Source organism: Abramis brama (genome assembly GCF_963993115.1).
Source record: "Abramis brama genome assembly, chromosome: 25".
Taxonomy (NCBI): domain Eukaryota; kingdom Metazoa; phylum Chordata; class Actinopteri; order Cypriniformes; family Leuciscidae; genus Abramis; species Abramis brama.
In genome coordinates, this window is record NC_139987.1 from 19,417,796 (window position 1) to 19,441,781 (window position 23,986).

The 23,986-nt window shown below is 38.4% G+C and overlaps 1 protein-coding gene across 4 annotated transcripts in view; it reads right to left on the reverse strand.

Annotated features, from left to right (window-relative positions):
• The window catches only part of nipblb (NIPBL cohesin loading factor b), a 39,932-nt gene that overhangs the window by 4,077 nt on the left and 11,869 nt on the right, over positions 1-23,986 (reverse strand). For 2 of the 4 annotated variants that reach the window (XM_084103878.1, XM_084103879.1), the window contains exons 10-41: positions 19,375-21,261; positions 19,092-19,262; positions 18,606-18,794; positions 18,417-18,485; positions 18,250-18,339; positions 18,063-18,163; positions 17,852-17,938; positions 17,538-17,769; positions 15,914-16,065; positions 15,527-15,607; positions 15,340-15,440; positions 15,134-15,263; positions 14,109-14,191; positions 13,440-13,572; positions 13,182-13,325; positions 13,008-13,094; positions 12,227-12,447; positions 10,828-10,930; positions 10,653-10,751; positions 10,419-10,565; positions 9,671-9,805; positions 8,342-8,440; positions 8,178-8,231; positions 7,264-7,372; positions 7,049-7,185; positions 6,809-6,949; positions 6,625-6,718; positions 6,380-6,534; positions 5,285-5,375; positions 5,029-5,202; positions 4,734-4,924; positions 4,542-4,649 (exon numbers count right to left, since the gene is read on the reverse strand). In XM_084103878.1, coding sequence (XP_083960004.1) covers positions 4,542-4,649; positions 4,734-4,924; positions 5,029-5,202; positions 5,285-5,375; positions 6,380-6,534; positions 6,625-6,718; positions 6,809-6,949; positions 7,049-7,185; positions 7,264-7,372; positions 8,178-8,231; positions 8,342-8,440; positions 9,671-9,805; positions 10,419-10,565; positions 10,653-10,751; positions 10,828-10,930; positions 12,227-12,447; positions 13,008-13,094; positions 13,182-13,325; positions 13,440-13,572; positions 14,109-14,191; positions 15,134-15,263; positions 15,340-15,440; positions 15,527-15,607; positions 15,914-16,065; positions 17,538-17,769; positions 17,852-17,938; positions 18,063-18,163; positions 18,250-18,339; positions 18,417-18,485; positions 18,606-18,794; positions 19,092-19,262; positions 19,375-21,261 — 5,795 coding nt within the window. The remainder of the gene's footprint in view (positions 1-4,541; positions 4,650-4,733; positions 4,925-5,028; positions 5,203-5,284; positions 5,376-6,379; positions 6,535-6,624; positions 6,719-6,808; positions 6,950-7,048; positions 7,186-7,263; positions 7,373-8,177; positions 8,232-8,341; positions 8,441-9,670; positions 9,806-10,418; positions 10,566-10,652; positions 10,752-10,827; positions 10,931-12,226; positions 12,448-13,007; positions 13,095-13,181; positions 13,326-13,439; positions 13,573-14,108; positions 14,192-15,133; positions 15,264-15,339; positions 15,441-15,526; positions 15,608-15,913; positions 16,066-17,537; positions 17,770-17,851; positions 17,939-18,062; positions 18,164-18,249; positions 18,340-18,416; positions 18,486-18,605; positions 18,795-19,091; positions 19,263-19,374; positions 21,262-23,986) is intronic. The other 2 variants (XM_084103880.1, XM_084103881.1) reach the window with 1 other exon arrangement.

Here is a 23,986-nt window from a genome sequence, read left to right on the forward strand (position 1 = left end):
CTATTTATTTGTATGATACAGCTGCAAATAAGTATTTGAACACCTGAGAAAATCAATGTTAATATTTGGTACAGTAGCCTTTGTTTGCAATTACAGAGGATCAATGTTAATATTTGGTACAGTAGCCTTTGTTTGCAATTACAGAGGTCAAACGTTTCCTGTAGTTTTTCACCAGGTTTGCACACACTGCAGGAGGGATTTTGGCCCACTCCTCCACACAGATCTTCTCTAGATCAGTCAGGTTTCTGGGCTGTCGCTGAGAAACACGGAGTTTGAGCTCCCTCCAAAGATTCTCTATTGGGTTTAGGTCTGGAGACTGGCTAGGCCACGCCAGAACCTTGATATGCTTCTTACAGAGCCACTCCTTGGTTATCCTGGCTGTGTGCTTCAGGTCATTGTCATGTTGGAAGACCCAGCCTCGACCCATCTTCAGTGCTCTAACTGAGGGAAGGAGGTTGTTCCCCAAAATCTCGCAATACATGGCCCCGGTCATCCTCTCCTTAATACAGTGCAGTCGCCCTGTCCCATGTGCAGAAAAACACCCCCAAAGCATGATGCTACCACCCCCATGCTTCACAGTAGGGATGGTGTTCTTGGGATGGTACTCATCATTCTTCTTCCTCCAAACACGTTTAGTGGAATTATGACCAAAAAGTTCTATTTTGGTCTCATCTGACCACATGACTTTCTTCCATGACTCCTCTGGATCATTTTTGAAGTTCCTTGTGAATATTGTTTAATACACTGTTATGCCGTTTATATCTGTTGTTGTCTCATCTTTTAAAACACTTCACAAACTCTCACAGTTTAATCTTACCCCAATTTTAGTTAATGTAATTCAACCGAGAAGGCTGAACGTTACATGGTCATTGGCAAACTTAAGACGGGCCTTGACATGTGCTGGTTTAAGCAGGGGAACCTTCCGTGCCATGCATGATTTCAAACCATGACGTCTTAGTGTATTACCAACAGTAACCTTGGAAACGATGGTCCCAGCTCTTTTCAGGTCATTGACCAGCTCCTCCCGTGTAGTTCTGGGCTGATTTCTCACCTTTCTTAGGATCATTGAGACCCCACGAGGTGAGATCTTGCATGGAGCCCCAGTCCGAGGGAGATTGACAGTCATGTTTAGCTTCTTCCATTTTCGAATGATTGCTCCAACAGTGGACCTTTTTTCACCAAGCTGCTTGGCAATTTCCCCGTAGCCCTTTCCAGCCTTGTGGAGGTGTACAATTTTGTCTCTAGTGTCTTTGGACAGCTCTTTGGTCTTGGCCATGTTAGTAGTTGGATTCTTATTGATTGTATGGGGTGGACAGGTGTCTTTATGCAGCTAACGACCTCAAACAGGTGCATCTAATTTAGGATAATAAATGGAGTGGAGGTGGACATTTTAAAGGCAGACTAACAGGTCTTTGAGGGTCAGAATTCTAGCTGATAGACAGGTGTTCAAATACTTATTTGCAGCTGTATCATACAAGTTTTTATTCATATTTTGAATTTATTTTTATTTGTTTGAATTTATTTAATAAAATTTTCCATTTTCATTTTAACCTTAGATGTAGTTTTTATAATTGTGTTGTGTGGTTTTGTAAATTTTTTTAGGTTTATTTGTGCTCTTTGTAATTTTATATTTTTATTTTTACTACAAAACGATATGACACTTGGTGACTTTTGTGGCACTTGCAGGGATTAAAGTGAAAAAAATTCTTCTGACTGAAATTTTTTTTTAGGCCAAGTCATATTCCTTTAACTTTTTACATAGTCGAGACCAATAGCGTTTTAAGGGGAGACGTTTTAAACCGCTTTAATATTGCCAGTAGGCATATTTTAAAAGCTATTTTAATCTATGAAAACGAGGCAGGGAGCATGTGTAGGCTACTGTAGAGCACGAACGGCAGCATTGTGACTAGCTTCTGATTGATGGTGACCTAGCACTTTTTTGCCATTATTGCCATATTGAAGTCTCCTGTGACATACTGTGCAAAGACATGTACCTGGCTGTTTGATTTTTTTAGTCCACAAACTAAAAGGCTTGCCATTCTCCCCCCATTTCGCTAAGCCTTCCCCTTTACTTAAACTTTCGTTAAGTAAAGGGGAAAATATTATATATAGGCAAATTATAACACGTTAACACAAAATTTGTTAACACACACAAGTACTTTTCCCCTTTACTTAACATAAATTGTAAGAATATAAAGACTAGTAATAAATAAACATTAGGCCTATGCTAAAGCTATTAAATAGCAGTCCCAAACTAGTTTTTGTTAATACAAAGTTGGTATGAGCCACTACAGTCATTTAAAAATATAAAAAATAATACAAAGAAAAATAGTGGCATTTTGGGGTTAATATGGAAACGACAGTTACCATGGCGAATACACAATATTAACAATAACTGTTAATGAAACATGGAAACTGCTCCTGGTGAATAGAATGAAAATCATCCCTGCATTACTTTTATTTCGGGTAATTTACAACGTAACGGCGTTGCATGCTCGTAGTTTCTTTTGCACTAGCTTGATCAGTGAGGCGATACAGCGCGCGCCGCTGCATTTGCGCGTGCAATTGAGTGTGCGCTACGAGAACAGTATAACGGCTGACAGGACAAGAAAGTCCGTTTTTCTGAGGTGAAAAACTATATTTCAGCGTATACTCATGTCACTGCCTGGTAGTTCCTATTGTGCTGGGTTTTCTGAAGTAGTCATGATTCGCCTCTCATAACATGCTCTAATAAACACGCATGCAGAGTGGAAAAGGAGGAGCGGAGGCGCGGGGAGCGGGGAGCAAGGATTACAGCGCAAACTATATCGATATATGCGATATGGTCTAATTCCATATCGCATTTCAAAAATATATCGATATATTTTTTACATCGATATATCGCCTAGCCCTACCTGCATTATAAGTGTGTCCATGGTAACTGAAATATAGTTATTCTAACTCAGCGCACAACTGTAGCCTGACATGCACTTTCCGTGAGCGGTAATTGAAAACCCGGAGTGGACCATGAGCGAAGTGATTACAGAACGCTTAGAATGGAGAGAGGAACGTGCTTTTGCTCCACTCCAGGCTTTGATCACATCCCCCTCAGTAGGGTGAATACACCTCGTCTTTCCTTAATTTAAGACCTATTCAAACTAAAATTAAGACATTTATTACACTTTTTGAGAAATGAAATCCTATTTACGGCCTTAAAATTATTAAAAGTGAATTTAAGACATTAAGGACAGACTGGAACCATATTGACGGAAATCCGTCATAGACCTGCTGCAATTAACGGAAATCCGTCGTAGCGACGGAGAACTTTAATCCCTGCACTTGTTATGTGAACACAAAAAAATAGTCAAACTTGTACTTCCTCGCAGTGAAAAAATGACCGCCATAGAAATGAAAAGGGGAAAAAAGAAAGAAAACAAAAACAGATATTTTTGGAGGCACAATCTACAAATCAGCCACAATGCAGGAAAAAACAGCATTGAAGTAATCAAAAATAATTGACTGTAAAAAAAAAAATATGTGAAAAAAAATTGTATGGATTATTATTATTATTATGGATAATTAATTGTATCATAATTATTGCATAAATACTAGGAACCATCAAATTCCCTCAAAATACAAATTAAATTCCCTCAAAATACAAATTAAATTAAGAATATTATTGAACAAAAATATATTACATTGATTTTACTGGAATTTTTTTGGGCCACTTTTGATTTGGAGGAATATGATTGTGACCCCTAAATGAGGAGCACCAGAGAGTTAAATGTCTATATAGTTTTCATAATTTTTTAGTTTTAGTTATTTTAGTACTAAATAAATGAAAAAGAGGAACGTTGCTTCGGAAAACAGCTGACATAAGATTTTTTATATTTTATTTAAATTAACAGCACTTTTTTATGGTTTTAGTTAACTATAAGAAGTAACCATGCATACACCTAATGCATTATCAAGTATAATACCATGGTCTGTCTGAATACTCTATTCTGATTAGCTGGATGGTGTAAAAAAAAAAGAAAAAAAGTATAATGCACAGGTAGTTCCAAGTCAGTTGAATCATTGTTCTAAATTAATGCGCTGTTTTCACTGAAGCGCAAAAACATACATCACTTGCACACAGAGATCAGAGATATCACACAGAAACTTGGTCAACGCTGCCCTGCGACTTTTATCAATATATATGCTTCGCTACTGAATCGCAACATTATATTATATTACAAGGAGGCTGTAACATTGCTATAAACTCACAGATTCATTGCTAGTAGAGAGATGCTGCACAGACACAGGTAATTTAAATGAACATCTCTCTCTCTCTCTCTCTCTCTCTCTCTCTAGAGAGACATGTCTCTAAAGAGAGAGAGAGAGAGAGAGAGGCTAATTCATTCAAAGGATCCACGTTTTGAATGTACCTCCGCTTTGCCTCGGGCGGTTCTATGCCTCCACGTCATGCATTAAAATAGTTTAATGCACAGCTAGCCATGGATTATCCCTTACTTGCATCATCACACAAGACAAATGCACGTTAGTTGCTTAAATTTACTTACGTGAATGAATCCTGTGTATTTCTTATCAATTTCCACCAGCTGTTGATCAGATTTATTCCTCATTGTGGGTTCCAAATCCGTTCCCATGGCGATAAGGTATGGAACGCACTGATGGAGGAAAAGGAAACAAGGATATTAAACTAAAGACACTTTCAGGCTGGTTTTGGGAGAGTTTGTGCAGTGGATACGTACCTGTACGGGATGAATGAGGCCTTGGTTGAGCGTCAGGGCGATTACATTGAGGGCAAAGTGCCGCACGCTGGATTGCGTGTGGAAAAAGCTCTCTAGCACCTGCTTGAGGTAGAGCTGCATGATAGAACTGCTCATGCCAGAAGAGATGTCACCCATCTCCTTCAGGTCTTCCTGCTTAGACATCTTCTTCCCTGCAATCCAAAGAAACAGAATGAGAATGGAAAAGGCTAATTGGATAGCTACTACCAAGCTGAATTAAACACAGACAAGAATGTCCTTTATAAACGACACTCACACTCCCTGTCGGCTTCCTGCATGCGCGAGTCCTCCTCCTGCAAGTAGGTCTGCAGGTTCTTTAGCACCTGGATCTTCAGATTTACAGACGTTTTCCTGTCAGCCAGGAGGAGGTTATAGAGGTTTTTCACTTCTGAAGCAAACATTAGGTCTGGGTGCTGGATGAACAGGAACCCTGGAGAACCAAAAGATCCGTTATGTTGACCATGAGAGCAGTCAAAGGTAAAAACAGGAAATTCAGTGATTCAAATATTTACCTAGACCAATGATGGCCTTGGTCTGCACCTCCTCATCATCGTTCTTAGTGAAATACAGCAGCAGTTCCAGCACTTTGTCCTTTATGACCACCTAAAAGAGAGGAAGACCATTAACCAGAAAGGTAAAGGAGTGAATCTCATGAAGACATGTCCAGGTTACATTTGATAGAAAAAAAACACACTTTAGGACCATTAAGATGTCAATTAAGCACATTTTATCCAGAATTCTCATAATTTGTCTGGATGTTTCAGGGGGTTTTTTTAAATATTATTTCTAAAAAATGATTCTCATTAATGTCAATTGTGTTTCTTATTAGATTCTCATTTCTGTAATACAGTACTTGTTATTGTTTTTTAAATGATTTAAATCAGCATTAGAAGCAGAAATTATGTATATAAACGTACATTTATCAACTTATTCACATTAACAACAATGAGAGATTTTTTGAGAAATTAAAAAAAAACTGATAATTGATTAAAACAAACAAAAACAAAAAAAAATAACACTAACTATAATACATATAAACTGAGTAGAATATATTTATTTAGATTAAATTTATTTTGGATTAATAAAACTCATCTTTGAATATAATAAAATTACTTTTTTCAAATGAAATATGACTGAAATCATTTAAATAAATGAATACATAAATTTGACTAACTTTCATTGATGCATTACAAATAGCGTTCAACTGTTATTAACACATAAAATATTTCTTAAATACAAAAAGTAAATTATTAATCATTGTAATTATAATCTATATTTAAAATAATATGATATAATTTATTTGTTTGCATTTATTAATATTTATATGAATAGAATTTATGTGTTTTGATTTTGGGAATAGGACCTGCTCTTTGTTTTAAATAGATTTTGGAATTAAGAAAACTCTTGAAACATTTTGTGAGATTAACTGAAAAATTTAGATTTAACGATTAACTAAAGCATTCCTTGATCTAAAAAAACAACAACAAATAAATAAATAATTCAATTATTAAAACTTGACTACTTTTATTAATGCATACAAATATTTCTTCAATATTTCTTAAAACTTTTATAATCCAGAAATCATGTCCTATGACTGAGGATCTAACCTTATTACTGCCTTTGAACTCCTCTTGGTCAAAGTCAAAGTGTCGGCACAGGGCCCCCACAGTGAAGAGTGAACGCAGCAGTGCAGGTTTATTAGAGGCCAGTACGGTGCTGTTTGAGTCTTCCTGATGCTGCAACTTCAGCTTGTTTAGTGCTCCTTCACATGGAAGAAGAATTTTTGAGTGATTAACACTCTCAGGATCAGAGAAGAGCAAAAGGATCCTGATAGGTTTTGAAATGTACTCACCATAGTATCGGTTGAAACAAGACCACACAAACTTGAAGTTATGGGTGACCTTATTGACGACCGCACCGAGACAACTCACACAATGCTGGACAACCTGCGGAAAACAAATGAGATGGCATCGTGAAGCTGCTGCCATACAAAAATGCTGGACATCAGAGCTGCTGATACTCTCACTTCAACTGACCGTCATGCCGTATTTGATGATGAGTTTCATCAGGTCTTCTTCCATGGTGGTGAGAAAGTTTTCACTCGGATGATCCATCAAAGGAACAACAAGCTCCAAGATTTTAGCCACATTACAGATCACCATAAAATCACTCTGAGTCTGTAAGGACACAATAAGCAGCTTCACTCTCTGGCCTCTAGATGGCAACACAACACCACTTATTGCAATAAATCCAGAGTTTCTCTACAGCACACTCACGTTACACTTTGTGGTCAGGTACGGCTGCATAGTCATGGCGTGTTTTACCATCAGCTGGGGTCGGATCTTGCTAAACAGGAACAGCGTGGTAATACAAGCCACTAGGCAATTGGAAGTCAACCCCTTGTTCTCACAGTCTGCATAACAAGAAAAACAACTCACCAAAAGTTCAACTAAGGTAAAACTTTTGCTTCATAATTCAATACAGGTTTTACCAGCGAGTGACTCCTCGTATTTCACAATATGGTCCACGAGACTATCCACCAGCTGAACACAAGCCTTCCTGGCCGGTTTGTATGCGGCGTCCTCCTCTGACTTCAGCAACTGTGAAGACATAGATCACAACAAGGGTTAGGATATCATTTTTATCCAAATAAAAGTAAATTTCGTGGGCGAAATCCAGTCATTTCAATAGGAATCCGCACGACGGGAGTTTTGTGAGAGGGAGAAAGTTCCCCGCCAGATTTAGTTCATGTTTAAGTTGGTCAAACAAAATTTGCTGCACTGACCAACAGAAAGCAGTTTTATACGCTGTGCTTTATACGTGGCTACGCTATTGACAATAGACATCTTTTTCCTGTGAAATTGCACCTAAAATTTGCTCATTGGACTGCAGCTTAATGCTGCATTTAATTCAACTCAGAAAGTCATACTTCAATTAGTGTAGAAACGGAATTAATTTAAAGTATTTTTCTTATGCATCATACCTTTTGAGGTTCAAACCTACATCCTTTCCCGTTACAATCCTATGCTGTGTTCACGCCATGTCATAATTACTGTAAAAAAGCTCAGATTGCTTTCGAATCCCTCGTGTGGTACTTTGATGTCATACACCGATCGGTCTGCACAGCGCCACTTCAAGTCAAACACACCTTAAATCTGCAGTGGTCAGGTGGTACAGCAGCCACATAGTACAAGTCATAGCTCTCACGAAATTACACGATGTAATTTAAAGTTTCACAAGTATGTGAAGTCTTTTTACAGTTCAGAATAGTTACGGTAATCACAACATGGCGTGAACGCACCTCCAGATCTCTGAGAAGCTCTAAATGAACTAACAACTAAGAAAAAGAGTCAAAACATATTAAAGAAATCAAAATTGTCCTTGAACCATAGATGGGCAACTTACATTCTGAAGCAGCTGTTCGAACCAGTCGTAACCAGAATCCCTGCAGGCAGCGACCTGAGAGACAAAGATTCATGTCAGAGAGACATAATGTGACCTTAAACTTAATGTTTAAATGCACACATTTTGGGATCAGATGGTTTTAAGCCCGCTCTGCAGATCCTTACCACGTCTGTGATGTTGAGAATCTTGCGAGTCATGGCCTCTTTATCATGATTAGGTGTAGGAGTGAACCAGAGCTTCTGAAACGTCTCATTCACCAATTTCTGAACAAGAGACAGAAAAAGTAAATAAATAAATAAAAGTATATCTAGTATATAAAAGGGCTGTCTGAAATTTTTTAACCCTAATTAATTACATGATGTGGCGAATTAATTGCAAATTAATTGCACAACCAATTTGGCAGTAATTACCCCCAAAAGATAATTTAACGTCATTATTGTGTTAAATAAGAAAAGCATCAAATAGACATTACAAAAAGTATTTTTGATTCAACATTTTATTTATTACACAATTTATTACACAAACTTTTAGGCTTCAATGGTCATGAGGTTGAGTAAATTAAAGAATTTTAATTTGTGGGTGGGTGAATTATTATTATTTTTTTTATGGAAATATGAAACGGAATTAAAACTGCCAGTAGGAGGCGCTAAACGTCTAAATGAGTAAGTCATTGAGTCATTCATTCATTAGATTTGTTCAAACAGCTGATTCATTCAGGAATTAAGTAAATGGCTCTTTCTATGAATGGGCCATTGAATCATTGGTTCAAAATGCGGATTCATTCAGAAGCGAAACACTGCTGTGTGTTGCTCAAAGATGCACAACAGTTCTACTCTGGCTTTATAGGTAATATTTTTTTGGTAAACTTGAGCAAAAGCAAACAATATTGTGTCTAAAATATAACCATATTAAATATTATAAATAAATTTTTTTAAACTGTTCAATATCACATTTGGACTCGTGCTTTTTGGGACAAAAACAGCACTTGTGTGATATTGTGCTTGTACTCGTGTGACATTACTCATGTGAGATTACTTTATCATGATGAGACAAAAACTCATACAGGGGCATTTTTGCCCTGATATCTTCAATTTTAGGGGCATTCTAACTGCATTCTATAGGCTACATCACGCAGTGAGTTGTTGCCTTGCTTCATGTTCTTCATCAATCAACTTTTTGAAATGTAAGATGAACTACATAGGTCTGGGACGGGGCGGGGCAGGTGCGTCAATTTCAACACGTTATTTTTCCCCCGTAACTAATTAATTAAATTAACGAGTTAAATCGACAGCCCTAATATATATTTTTTCGGTTATAATAGGGCTGCACAAAAATAAAATTAAAAATAAATTAAATTAAAAATAAAATAATATATAAAATAACAAAAATGTAGGGGTTACATATTTGTATTTTTGTGTATTTAGGCTCCTACCATTTTTTCATATGTATATATTAAATAAAATAAAACATTTAAAAGAGAAAACATCACAAACCTTGATGCCTTCTTCGTCATTGACCCTCCTGATCATCTTTACACACATCTCTGTGATCTTCTTGAAGGTGGGCTGCTCCAGACAGATGTCTCGCAGGATTTTAATAACCCTCTTCCTCACACTGATGCCAGTGTCCTGAAGAAAACACATTAGCCAGCACAAATCAGCCTACATTGCTAACTGGAAATAACATTATGTATTAAATTCACAAAAACAAAACAGTAATAATCGCTATATAAACCCAGACAGAGTGATGGATGTGAAGCGGAGGGGTCTCGTATCATCCTGAAGTGGTTTATTTCATGACTATTGCCAAATAAATAAATAAATAAATTGATGTGAAATATTGATTTATAAATAGCTATTGTTAAAAAGGGGGAGAAATACAAAATATTTGGAAAATTAAAGAATATTGTTTCTAAGATTGATGTCATACATACAGAATATGTTAACAATATTGTAAGTAACCATTAATATAAAAAAATATAAAAAATATTGTAGAAATAATTCCTAAAGAAAAAATGTTCTTGTATAAAAGGAAAAATAAAAACATTCATTTAAGTTAAAATATTTTTTTTATATGAGACTGCTGACTACTACTAGAGACATTAAACTAGCTATTAAAGAAAATCTGTTAGGGTCAAGTCAAATAAATATTTTTGCCACCATTATACAAAAAAATATATATATATTTGTCTGCAAAATGCTACAATGCTGAAGTATATATGTGCAAAGAAAAAGCACAAACCAGGATGCGCTCGATCAGCATGTCGTAATACTGTTCGGTTAGCTGGGGTCGACTCAGTACGAAGCGCCCCAGCAGCTCCACTGCAGCTTCTCTCACACTGGTGGAATTATCCATCAGTCGGCCATGAACTCCCCGCTGCATGTCCGGCTGCAAACGAGAGCATTAAAAACATGCACAAGAACATTAAAAAGCATTAGATTTTTTCAAGAGTAAAAAAAAAAAAACTGCACTCACCCGCGCCAGAATGCTCGGATCCACCGCAACCACTTCAGAAAGACACTTCATCGCTTTAGTTCTCACTGCTATGGCACTTTCACCAAGAACTCTCAAGATCTAGACACAAATGGGGAGACGTGTTATTGAGATGCAAATACAATGGGAAATACTGAGAGATGTGGTGACCTCTAACCTGTGTGAGATAAATATCAAAGCTCTGTGCAAACGGCCTCATGGAGGCCAGATATCGCACAATAAGACACGAGTCCTCATAGTCCACAGTATCCGAGTTGACTCTGCAGAAAAACACAAAGCAGGTTTCAAAACACTTCCAAACAAGTTTTATTATTTAAAGAGGTCATATTATGCCCTTATACTTTTTTGTTTTTGGGGTTTACTTAAAATTGGTTTTCATGCTTAAATGTTAAAAAACAACAACAAATTTTTCACATATTTTACATTGTTGCAGCACCTCTCCTCTCAGTCTGGCATTAATGCTCTGGGGTGCATTTCCCAAAAGCATCGTTAGCCAACTGTTCGCAAGTTCCGTCATTATCAGCATAGTTCAATAAGTCTGTGTTTCCTGAAACCATATTTCTAACGAACATTTGCAAACAGCATCGCAAAGTTGTGTGGTCGGAACGAAAGCTCTCCACCTGTGGTTAGAAGCATAGTTTCTTGTTTGCGTGACATGTGGACTCAATAAATCCTTATCTTGAGCCAAATAAGCAAGCTGACATTCAGTACAATCTGTATCTTTTATTTAGAATACATACAAATGTTATTTATGTCTTTTAGTTTGTCAAGAGATTTAAAGCGTCATGTTCGAAGAGTGCGCATGTGCGAACGTGCTCTAGTACGTAAGAACGAGCCTATGATTGAATCTGGAAATAAAGCAAAATAACTAGTCCTCAGGTGCCATGTCCGTAATTTATAGCAAAACATCTAGAATTAATTCGATCTACAACAGATTCATCAAAAGTAGTTATTAGGCTACTCCACCACACATGCGTGACATCATTAACCAACGTGGTTGAACGACCAATTTGCGACAATACGGTTTCGGGAAACAGTCGTGATTAGCTAGATGATTTCTTCAACGATGCATCTATGTACTATAGTTGTTAAGCAGCGAGTTACGTTGTTGTACAGGAAACGCACCCCTGTTTAGTTCCAGTCTCTATGAAGCCACTCCTTCCAAACAGCATAATGTGCTCTGATTGGTTGGACCAGTGTGTTGTGACTGGTCAACTGCTTCGAGCGTGTTTCGGAAATGCCACACCCCTTACCATAACCTCAAGTTTCAACACTACTAATGCAACTCAACCTCTTTTATTCTGTGCATGCCTTGGAATTATTTAAATGAGGAATATTGCGACGTGCAATCGAGCCGTTTCAGGGAGTTCTGAAACAGTGCTTACAGACAAAGAGAATATCTCCCTTTGGAGTGACTTCGTACTTTGTAACTTTGCAGACCTTTTTCATGCTCAAATAGCAACATCGTACACTAAAGAAAGTTGAAAATGTAAAAAAGCATAATAGGTCCTCTTTAACAAAGTTGTTGTCATAGTAAAAATCGCTGCCGTTTGTACCTCAGTGAGCTGAATTTCGATGCCGTGGTCTTAATAACAGACCGGAGGAACTTCTTGCGTGCTTCGGCTTTCTGCAAGATCTCACCAGTGGTCTCGACATCTCTGGCATGGTGCGGCCCATCGGACGAATCGTCGTCCCTCTGGCTCTGTGATTTCATGGCTTTCTCTGTCTCAGTGCTGGTATCCCTGTACCACTGCGCGATGTAGAACTTCCGTGCAAACTGTTGGAGATGAAGACATCACAACAACATTAAAACCACCAGAGGCACTAGTTTTCACAGAGAATGTCAGAAATTCAAGTTTCACAGGCAGGCTTTGCGATTTTGATCCTGTCTAAATGTGCCAAGTCTGTGTTTTTCTCAGACAACCTCAGTAAAAATTCCAGGAAATCGAGGAAACTGCTAGGACTGCCCATTTTAATATCAGTGTCAGGTAAGTTAATTGTCTAGATTTCTCTCCTCACTTATGTGGGTTTGTTATAAACAGCCACTTCTATAAACTCATGTGAAGTTTACTTAAATAGTGTTTTTATAATAAGTTATATCAATAAATAATTCATTAAAAGACATCATACGTAATGCTCACAAGCATAGCACATGACTTTCTGTAACGCCTACATGTAGAAAACACACACTCCCACCTCTGTAATAGACACAGAGATGTTAGTCCCGTCTGAATTGTTACATGAAAATCACAGAAGTTGGGTGATAAGAACTGCAAATCAAACATCATTTAGTTTTTTTTAGTTTTTTTGCTTGCAATATTGTCTGAATTTTCTCACCAATAATGATGGGTCAGTCTCTACATTCTCGTTCAGGTAATTCAGCAAAGCCTTCTGCAACTGCTGAATCTCATCACTGCCTGAGCTCTGTAAAACACAAAACAACATCAGTTTCATTCAGACCAGGAGGGATTCGTCCATGTGATGCACAGATGGGCGGACTCTGCCTTTTACCTCTCCGAGGATGCGGTTGATGGAACGCTGGTCCATTTTGCTGGTGACAGCATCTTTGCGAAGACGTGCGGCCACTGTGCCCAGATAATCCAAAGAGGCCACTCTCAGAGCCATTTCCGTCTGCTTATTACTGAACTGGTGAACCTACCAAGAGAAAACAGGACTTCATTTGAGTTTTCAAGTGATGTAACTGGACAAATTGCAATCAATTGCAAAGCCTGTCACATTCTACCTCTGAAATATCAATCTGAAACTCACCAGCAGTCTTCCCAGAAGGCTTAGCAGCAGCTCTGCAGCCGGCCAATCAGGTTTATTCACCGTGGACAGTAGATCCTGAACAAAGTTCTCAAAGAGTGGCCTGTAGTCGTCCTCACCTTGCTTACTACCACACCTTAAATAAAAAAAAGACAAATGAAACAATCTCAACTTTTTTTTTTTTTCTTTATGAAAAATTCTATTATGTTGCTATTATCAGAGCATCTGCTGCTTGAAACTGTGCAGTAATGTTATTCAGTATTGTCCCTGACAAATACACAATAACATTTTTAAAAATAAATAAATGTCATACAGAATCTATGAAGAAAATTAAATAAAAATAGAAAAATAGATCAAAATTAATTAATTTAATCACAGAGTACAAAAAAATTGCGTCGTAAAACTACAACAATGATAATTTAGAGATGCAGGTGCTGTTTGTCCTAGGATGGCAAGGTTAAGCGTTCTTAAAAAGCATCAGATAAGAGTGAACCAGGTGTTTCCTGAGAGACTGTAAATACTCAGCTTAGAGCCACGGTGGGTAGACAAAAAGACATACTTTACTGATTCCAGAAGGACATTGTTTAAATATAAATTACTTAGGGTTAATTTTTCCCCCAATATAAATGGGTTGAGGTGTGTTGCTGGAATAATGTCGGTGGATTTTCTTACTTTTTGAGGAAAACGGAGAGGAAGTTTTGTGCTGTCCTCATTGCAGTCTCATATGAGTTTGTGATCAGTACATCCTGATCAACCTGAAAAAGAAAAAAAAAAAAAAATTAATAACTGTATAAAATATGCCTAAAAGGTATAAATATCAAATATGAAACATTCTTGGAAAGAACTTTCTTACCATGAGACTCACAATCACATATTGTATTGTGACAGTTATTTCAGCATGTAGCTATTAGCCAAGATTACAAACCAGAAACTAAAAATGTGCTCAAAAAATCCCTTAAACAGGCTTTTCTTGCTACTGTAACTTTAATACCTCAGTCAATATTAAATACGACAAAATTCAATATGTAAATGACCTCTGCTGACTGTCTACAATATTTGGGGTCAGATTGTTTTAAAAGAAATTAATGCTTTTATTCAGCATTATTGATCAAAAATGATAGACTTTTTGATATAAAATGTTCTAAATGCAATTCTTTTTAACTTTCTATTTAAAGATTAAAGTTTCATGTATCATGAAAACAAGTATCATGTCTTTGACAAAAAAAATATTAAGCAGCACAACTGTTTTCAACATTGATAAGAAGAAATGTTTCTAGAGCAGCAAATCAGCATATTAGAATGAATTCTGAAGGATCATGTGACACTGAAGACTGGAGTAATGATGCTTTATTTTTTCACATGACTTTTTACTGCAGCCTTGGGTAACGTATGAGACTTCTTTAAAAAAAAAAAAAATGTTTACTGAACACAAACATTTGGTCATATACTAATAGTATGACATCATACCTGTGACATATTCTGAATTTTTGCAACATAGTTTTCAAAAATGTTTTGGATGAACTGTAGAAGCTACATGGACTGTGGAAGCTACGGTGAAAATCAGGGTAAGTCAAAACAGTAGGGAAAATCCACTTTTCCATGAAATGGCCCCATTAAAGAAAGTGCCATGTTCTTAAGTCAAGAGCAAAATGTCACTACAGAGCCACAACACATCTGAAGATAAACTATACTCTTACCTTTCTGTCATTATCATCATCCGAGTCCTTATCAGAAGGCAGATGGACCACACACTGAATGAGCTGCAGAACCAACGCCGTCACCATCTGAATGTACATGGGCTCCCCATCCACATCACTGCTATTCAGTCTGAACACACAATAAAGTCAATCCACACGCTCAAAACATACCCTTGAAAACTGGTTGAGTGGACAGCAGCAGATACCTGAAATTTCTTAAGTTTCTCTTGCTGGTTGGCAGTCTGGCGAGTGAGGTAAAGATCTCCTCCAGGATCAGCTGCCTGTGCTTCTCGTATCTAGAGAACACCTGGGAATCGTACAACATTACAGTGTTAGACACAGTTAGCACAGGAAAGCATAGCATAAAGAAATCTGAACTGCACTGGTACTTACAGCGGTCACTAGTTTAATGGCACAAAGCTGCAGTTCACTCACATTCTCAACAAAGAATGGAGTGATACCCAGAGACGAGATCTGTATGGAGAGAAATACAAGTGCAGATTTCATCATTTTGCTAATGGAAAAGCTGATTTTTTAGTCAGCGTGAAATGAAAATTTACTACAATTACATTCTAAATACATCTTTCTCTGCTCAATTCATTGGTGCATGAAATGTTTGTCTTCGAAATATCTTGTGAAAATGTAACTAACTAACTAATCTAACTTGCTCCACCTCTGAAAAAACTTTTCTTTTTGTAACTGCAGGGTTGAGGGCAGCATTTGGGACAGAACATGAGGATGTTATCCAGAAGAAGCAGCAGTCAAGAATCAGACTCTCACCTGAAGGATGGTCGTGTCAGTCAACAACTGAATCTCCAGGAGTTCAGACAGGTTACTGATAACGTCACAAACTTTGTTGTAGAGCATGATAGTAACTCTCTGCTTGTGCGTTGAGCACTTTGCTCGCTTGGCTTTTGAGCTTAGTGTTCCACCTAAAATAGAGCAAGAATGGATATACAAGAATTTAGAAAATTGTGGTGATGACACGCATGTGATCAGCTGAGGAGCTATGGACAAAAAAAGAACAATGATAATAATAATAATTGTTATTTTCTTATTTATTTATTTTTTTTTTAATTGTATTTTATTATTATGATTATTCCAATATAAACATTTATTTTAATATAAATTAGTGCTGTCAATCGAGTGCCTTATAATCGAGTGATATATCAGGGCTCAACACTAAGGTTTTTTTTTCTACTGGCCCAGTCAGGCCAGTTTAGATTTTTACCTGCCCTGCTAAAATTCACAAAAAAAGTTATTGTTTTCATTGTTTTTGACCCATGTAACCTTGTAAACAGTGATTTAAGATTTTCAGGTAGGTCTAACAGAAATTAAAGAATCACTTCACAGCATAAATTATAAATTGAATATAGATTAATCCTTGATTTTCTCTTTGTCTGTTTTTTTTTTAATTAACATTAATGACACTGACAGCAGCAGGCTTATTAGGCTGCTGTCACTTTAAATTCATTTAAGGCTGTGCTCACGACGATACTCGACAAAACAGGAATTTTGACATAATTTTGTGTATTTTTGACCATTCAAGCGTGGAAGAGAACTCAGTGCAGCACAGCGCGCCAGTACAGATTTGAGTCAGTACAGATTTGAGTCTTATGCTTGAATGGTTTAATAGCACGCAAGACAGAAAAAACAGATAATGCAGTAATTGCGTTAAACATTTTTAATGTGTTAAACTGAAAAAAAACCCCAGCAAAATTAACATGTTAATTTTGACAGCCCTGATATAAATCTTTATCAATCTTAAATCTTTATATATTATTATTACAATGATACTATTAATCTGCATCCAGTGTGGAGAGCATCACTGATTATAATGGGTTCTATTTTCTTTTGTCATGTTGTGCCGCTTATGTCTGGTGTAGACACGGAGAAAGGGTGTTCTGTGCATAGCCGGTAAATAGCGCTACTAGCTTGTGTAGTGTTGTCAAAAGCTATGGTATACATGCCACTCTAAAATACATTTATTTTAAAAGCATTTGAAAAATGCATTTTCTTCAGATTTACGCGGGTCATAGTTCTGGCCTGGAAAACACGGGAATTAGTATAAATCACATCCCTAGATGGTAAATACACTAAACGTCTATCTTGTCTTAATCAGTAAAGTTTCCAGCATCAAGCAATTTTTCAGTCCACAATGAAAGCAATACAATAAAATTACAGCCAATGAGAACATATTAAATGGAAAGGGATTTTTGCCAGTGAATTTTACGGTAGGTGGGACCACACAGTGTAAAGGGATAAAAAAATATAAACAAAGCAACTGACAAGACGTCTGGTTGTACAATACTTTGTGGCCCTGCCTCAAGGACAAAAACTGAAGTTAGCACGGAATAGAAAGGATATTGAACGTTAGGACAATGTATCAAGGTGCTGCACTGACCGCCATGAGGGTTCACCCTGTAGACGGGGTCATACTGTGGGTACAGCGTGTTCTGTAGATGGAACTTGGTGTACTGCACGACCCTCTCAATAACATCTTCAATGTAAACGGCCTTCGGCATTCGTGCTGAGGTCATGATGTTAAGAGCCGTTAGACAAGCATCAGCAGATTTGGTGACACGTTCCATGATGAGGTCACGCCACAAACGCTCCTCATCGTCCCTGTCGTTGCCCTGAAATCACAAGGACAGGGAGGCTGTCAGCGAGATTTGACGGCAAAGCCATTTTGCCAATAGAAACTACAATGATACTTACATGATTCATGAGGGTGGAGAGCTTTGCACCATCCTGAATGTTTTTTTCCAAAATACTCTGGACTTTCACCATCTTATCAGATGGTATCTGAGGATAAAAGCAGTAAGCATTAAAAGATGAGGTACACATAAACCTGCATTGGTATTTATGTTTCCTGTCTCTTAAAACTGGTCTCAGTCTCTCCTGTTAACAGAGGTAATCCAGTACCCACCTTATGCATGATGCCCATGGCCTTTATTTTGGCTGATTCACTGCTTAACTCTGTGAGCTGGTGTTTTCCTAGCAGCAGTTCCTGAGGAATCTCGTCATCATCTGCCGCCGCAGAAAAGTTCATTAAATCAATTGCAGTCAAACTCTCCATGTCAAATGTAATAATTTCTCCATATTTGCACATTTACCTAATGATGTCAAGTCCACATCTTCAAGGTTTTCAAGGATGTTGTCAACACTGGTGGAAAATCTCTTAAATGTGGAGGAGTCCATCATTTCTGAGAAGCACAAGGTGGATTACTAAAAATCTTAACATCTCAAATCGCTCATAGCTGATTACGAACTGCAAACGTACCGTCCTGAGTCAGTTTGGGCTCGTAGGATTTCCTCTTTTTCTGCTTTTCCTTCTTCAACTTTCTGGCGACTGGATTTGAAGGATGTCAGAGATCAGTTATTTGATTTCCACACTTTGACCCATTTTTTGCAACAAAACTGCCAACATTACCAACATAATAAATGCTAACGCTTCTATCTAGTCACTTACGATCACTCAGGCTGGGAGGGGGCGAATCTTCTTCTGAGTCCACAGGACTGCATTCTCTATAACGACTGCCTGAACCTCTCCGACTGTCGTGATGGCCGCCACTCCGCCGGTGCTCTCCAGAACCCCTCCGCTCCTTTTCTTCACATTCCCACGTTCTGTCTCGGTCCTTTTTTGACCGCTTTGGGGCCACTAAAAGCCAGGAAGGAAGAAAATTTCAATGGAAATACATAAATCTCTAATATCTATGAAGTTCTCAACTCAAATAATTAAGCAGAGGAGACATTATAATTCAGAAGAACGACTGCTGACAGCCAGACAAACTGTCACTTTAACAGTAAGGATTTTGATGCAGACACAGCTTTGATTATTCATCAAGATTCTTAACAAGTGCAAACAGCTTCTAGTTGTACTAACAATAATGATGAAACCCTGATATCTAAGTGGACTAAGTCTGAAAACTACATTAGATTCAGCATAATTACGTACGTTCTACAGAGCTGCTGTCATCATCTGAGCTGACTTCGGCATACTTGGGCTTCTCATTAGTGGCGCTGCGTCTGCGTTTATTCATTTTCACCCTCTCACACAGTGGCATACGGGAATCCATTTCTGGCAGGACATGACGAAGTTCCATCAACATTAAATCATCGAATCCCCCTACAGAGAGGGCTACTCAATCTTCAAATGCATATTCAGACAGTCTGTCAAATCTGTGTACAATAAACTAAACACTCTCCAGTCACGAAAAAGCAAGAAAACAGGGACTTACCTCCGAATGATTTGCCATAAGACGACTTGCTCTTGCTTGATTTAGAGCTGCGCGAATTACTGATCAACTTCTGGACTTCATCAATGGAAAGTTTCTTCAGAACCACAACAGGTTTAACACCCTTATTGAGGTCCTCCACCAAGTCCAATTTTTCTAATTTCACACATGGCTCGGAAAACAGCTCTCTTCGCACTTCCTGCATGACATTACCATCTTTGTCCCGTTTTAACTTGGGAATGACAAAATTCTTTAATGCTCCCGATTTGCCCCCAAGTAGGTAGTTGGGAAATTCTGCGGTTTTACTGTCTGAGGATGGAGGTTTGTGTCCATCGAGTCGGTTCTTGTTGTCGCCGTTCCGTTTCTCATCTTTGTTGTTGGAAGTTTTGTGGACTGACCGCTCAGGTTTTGTTCTGGATTCTGCTCCCATACGGGGTTCTTGCTTCACTCGAGGGCTGTCAGGGCGCGAGCGCTGCTCAGGAGAACGTTTGTCCCGGTGCTCTGTTGATTCTGTGGGGCGTTTCTTTTCTTGGTCTTGATCCCTGTCCCGAACCCTTTCCCGATCTTTCTCCCGTTCCTTGTCCCGATCTTTCTCCAGTTCCTTGTCCTGATCTTTCTCCCGTTCCCTGTCCCGATCTTTTACACGTTCCTTGTCCCTATCTTTCTCCCGCACCTTGTCCCGATCTTTCTCCCGCACCTTGTCCCGATCTTTCTCCCGCACCTTGTCCCGATCTTTCACCCGCACCTTGTCCCGATCTTTCACCCGCACCTTGTCCCGATCTTTCTCACGCACCTTGTCCCGAACTTTTTCTCGCTCCTTGTCCCGATCTTTTTCTCGCTCCTTGTCCCGATCTTTTTCTCGCTCCTTGTCCCGATCTTTCTCCAGATCCTTGTCTCGATCTTTTTCCAGATCCTTGTCTCGACCTTTTTCCAGATCCTTGGTCCGATCTTTCTCCAGCTCCTTGGTCCGATCTTTCTCCAGCTCCTTGTTCCGATCTTTCTCCAGCTCCTTGTTCCGATCTTTCTCCAGCTCCTTGTTCCGATCTTTCTCCAGCTCCTTGTTCCGATCTTTCTCCCGCACCTTGTTCCGCACTTTCTCTCGCTCCTTATCCCGATCTTTCTCCAGCACCTTGTCCTGATCTTTTTCTACCTCCTTGTCTCGATCTTTCTCCCGCTCCTTGTCCCCATCTTTTTCCTGCTCCTTGTCCAGATCCTTCTCCTGATCCCTGTCTCGGTTGTGCTCTACTCGATTGGACTTAGATGTGTCTGGTCGACGGACTTTAGAGCTTTCACTGTCTCGATCTCTGTGCCTTTCCTCTTTGCCCTCTCGAGTTGACTCCAATCGTCCTTCGTGTTTTCGAGAAGTTTCGTGACCTTTTCCCTCAGGCCTCACTTTGTCAGGTTTACCATCATGTCTGTGCTTGGAGAGATCCGATCTCTTTTCCGAACTCACTTTGTTTGAGATCTCCCGGCGGTTTTCATGCTTGTGTTTAGGAGTCTCTGGTCGTCCATCTGAAGCGGTTTTCTGTGGAGTGGTTTCTACTCGTTGCTTGATGACCTCTGGCCGACCGTCTAGTGTCTTCTGCACCTCTCCATCTGTTTTCAATTTGAGCCTCAAGACCCCGGTGGATTCAGAGCCTTCCTCTAGCCAGCGCTGGGCCTCAGTTGCAGGGACAGGACAGGAGTCCACTGGCCCTTCCACCCTGCCTGCCTGTTGCAGGTCAATACTGACCATCAAGGCTGGCCGACTGGCTCCATTGCTAGCAGCACAAGCCTCTTGAGGTACCAATTTGTTCCCAGCATTGCATCCACCACCCACGGCAGGTGTTCCAGAAGCTCCCGCGGTGCCAGCAGCTCCTGAATCCTGCTTTCTCTTCTTCAGAGGTTTATCTGTAGAGTTACAATCAAACAGATAAGAAGCAGTGTTCAATACTAGTTACTGACACTTTCATCAAGAAATTTGAGTGGTTTTTACCAGCGCAAAACTTGCTAACTCTATGCTAAGGTTTTCTGTAATTGCAAGTGCACTGCTTGTGGTTGTTAAGCTGTTTGGTTATTAACATGTTAATATGCTGTCATTATGATGTTCTGGGTAGTTACCAGGGCCCTAATTTGTGGTCCTTAATGTGTTCTGAATTGTTGCTGAATGGGCGAGCTCAAAAAAACGCCAGCAACTCTACTAAAAACACCTAGCTGTGAGCGCTTGAGCACTGAGGCAGCGCAGCATTGGTTCTTTTCAGTTGAGACGCTTTGGTTGCTATGATATGGAATATCCGCGGAAGTGTTAGGAGTATCTGATTTTGCAGACTGTTTGTTTCTTAATATAAAAATGTCAATACAATGTAAATTATTTGCTCTGGCTCTTGTTTTAAATTAATTTATTTCCGTTGTTGTGCTGCTTGTTGTCGTCCGTTGCCGCTGTACAAGCAGGATTTGGCGGTTGATCGGTGTGGTATTTGTTTTGCCGCTCCTCCACTGTGATTGGACGGCTAAGTAAAAGTAGGGCTGCACGATATATTGAAATTATCGAAATATTGCAAATGTACATAAGCGAATGGCTTGCGATATCTGAATGATTTTAATAGGCTACTTCTACTTGATGTTAAAAAGAGTTATTAAGCTCAATAAGCTGCAGAAAACAGCTCATTGATGTACTCGCGCTGTCTGACGCCGCACACAGAAAGCCACCTCTCAGACAGCGTGATCCCAAATTCAATTTCTTTTGCGGCTTTTTGCACTCGAACAGTCGAATACACACAGTTATGTCAGAATTGTATTGGCAAGTATTCACCAACACAGTCAGTAATGTCTTAAGAGAACGTAAACATTGGGAAAGAAATCGGATGTGTGTCAATAGGATCCATGCATTAGGTCTTAAAGTAACACATAAAAAAACAAAAGAAAAAATACTCACTGCTCTTGACTGAATAACTTTGTAGCTTTAATATGAATCAATGTGTATTTAATTAATGTGAAGACTATGTAGTTTATTTTTTACATTTGATTATTCAGTTTCTGTATTGTTTCTCACTTGAATACTGTTAAATAGAACTAATGTAGTCCTACCTGACAAACAAGCACGGTTTATTTCATTTGTATCCTTGTTTTATTGTATTTGTCCAATTGTTTGTAATTTGTCTCTTTGCTCTTATTTTTAATAACAAATATAAATTAAAATATCAAAAATAACTAATCATCCACCCCTAGTTTTACCTGGAAGTTCTTGATGTTAAGTAGGGGTGCACCGAAATTTCGGCAGCCGAAAATTTTCGGCCGAAATGGCATTATCGGTTTCGGACCGAAATAAACAAAAACTGCCGAAAACGTTTAACCGAAAATGAATGTCACCCGCCCCTCCCATACGTGCGCAAGCGCTTAGGTTTCACTCACGGTCGAGCTGTTATCACGCGTCTGCCTATCAAAGATTAAGCATGTCAAAGGGCTGTCACTTACTGCACAATCGATCGGACCAACCAACACAAGTTTCAAAAACGAAAATAGGGAATCGATTTTAACGGCCTTCTCTCGGAGCGCGTCCAGCTCGTCACTACAGTATACGCTCGCAGCGAACGCGCGTCACAGCAACTGCAGGTTCTGACACACACACACACACACACACATAGCCTATTTCTGCATAATATAGTGCATAATATGTAGCCTTCAGTAATGCTTTTCATTGATGTTATGGCAGTCCACATTGCTGACTTGTGCGCCCTCTTTACGGTCGTCCTAATGCCTGTTTAGTTGTCCGTGGATTTGCCTATATTTGGCGTTGAAAACGGATCAACGCCAAATATAGGCAATTTACTAACGATTCAATGAACACTTAGCCTATGTCTCAAAAATCGAACAGGATTTATTTTTCATAAAAGTGACAGCCCTATACGAGAGGACACCAAAGTTGCAATATGTAACATTTGTTCTGCAAAAATCTCCAAAATTGTGGATTTTTTTTGCACAACTTTTAAAAAACTATTTTATTTGATGGAACATAAAACTTGAAGAATAATATTATTTGGTATTATTATTTATATTTATTGTTAAAAATATTTTATGTTTTGTTATGTAACTGTTAATAAAATTTGATTATTATATTGTGATTTTTCATTTCAGATCCATTAAATTCAAGCAGTATATATACGTTTTTAAAAGAAGCCATTTTCGGCTTCAGTTTCGGTTTTCGGCCAAGAGCATCCTAAATTTTCGGTTTCGGTTTCGGCCCAGAATTTTCATTTCGGTGCATCACTAATGTTAAGTTTTCAGGTTTATATAACTATATATTACTAAGTTGAGCAAAGAGTTGTTGGTATTTAAACGTTGTTGTTTTTTTACATTGATGTTCAAATGACATTGTCAGATTTGTGACATAAATTTATGCAATGTTAAAACACTGCTGTTCACTTTCAGAAGTTGAAGTGATGCTTTCTTTTCCCAGAAAGAATGTGAATTTATTGGTTATATAATTTTCATTTTTAAATATATTTAAATAAATTTTGCACACTTAAAGCAATATAATATTGTATATCTCATTATTAAACAAGATAAAGTATATCAAATTTTTCTTCAATATCGTGCAGCCCTAGTAAAAAGTGACTACGTTTGCGCTGCGTTTTAC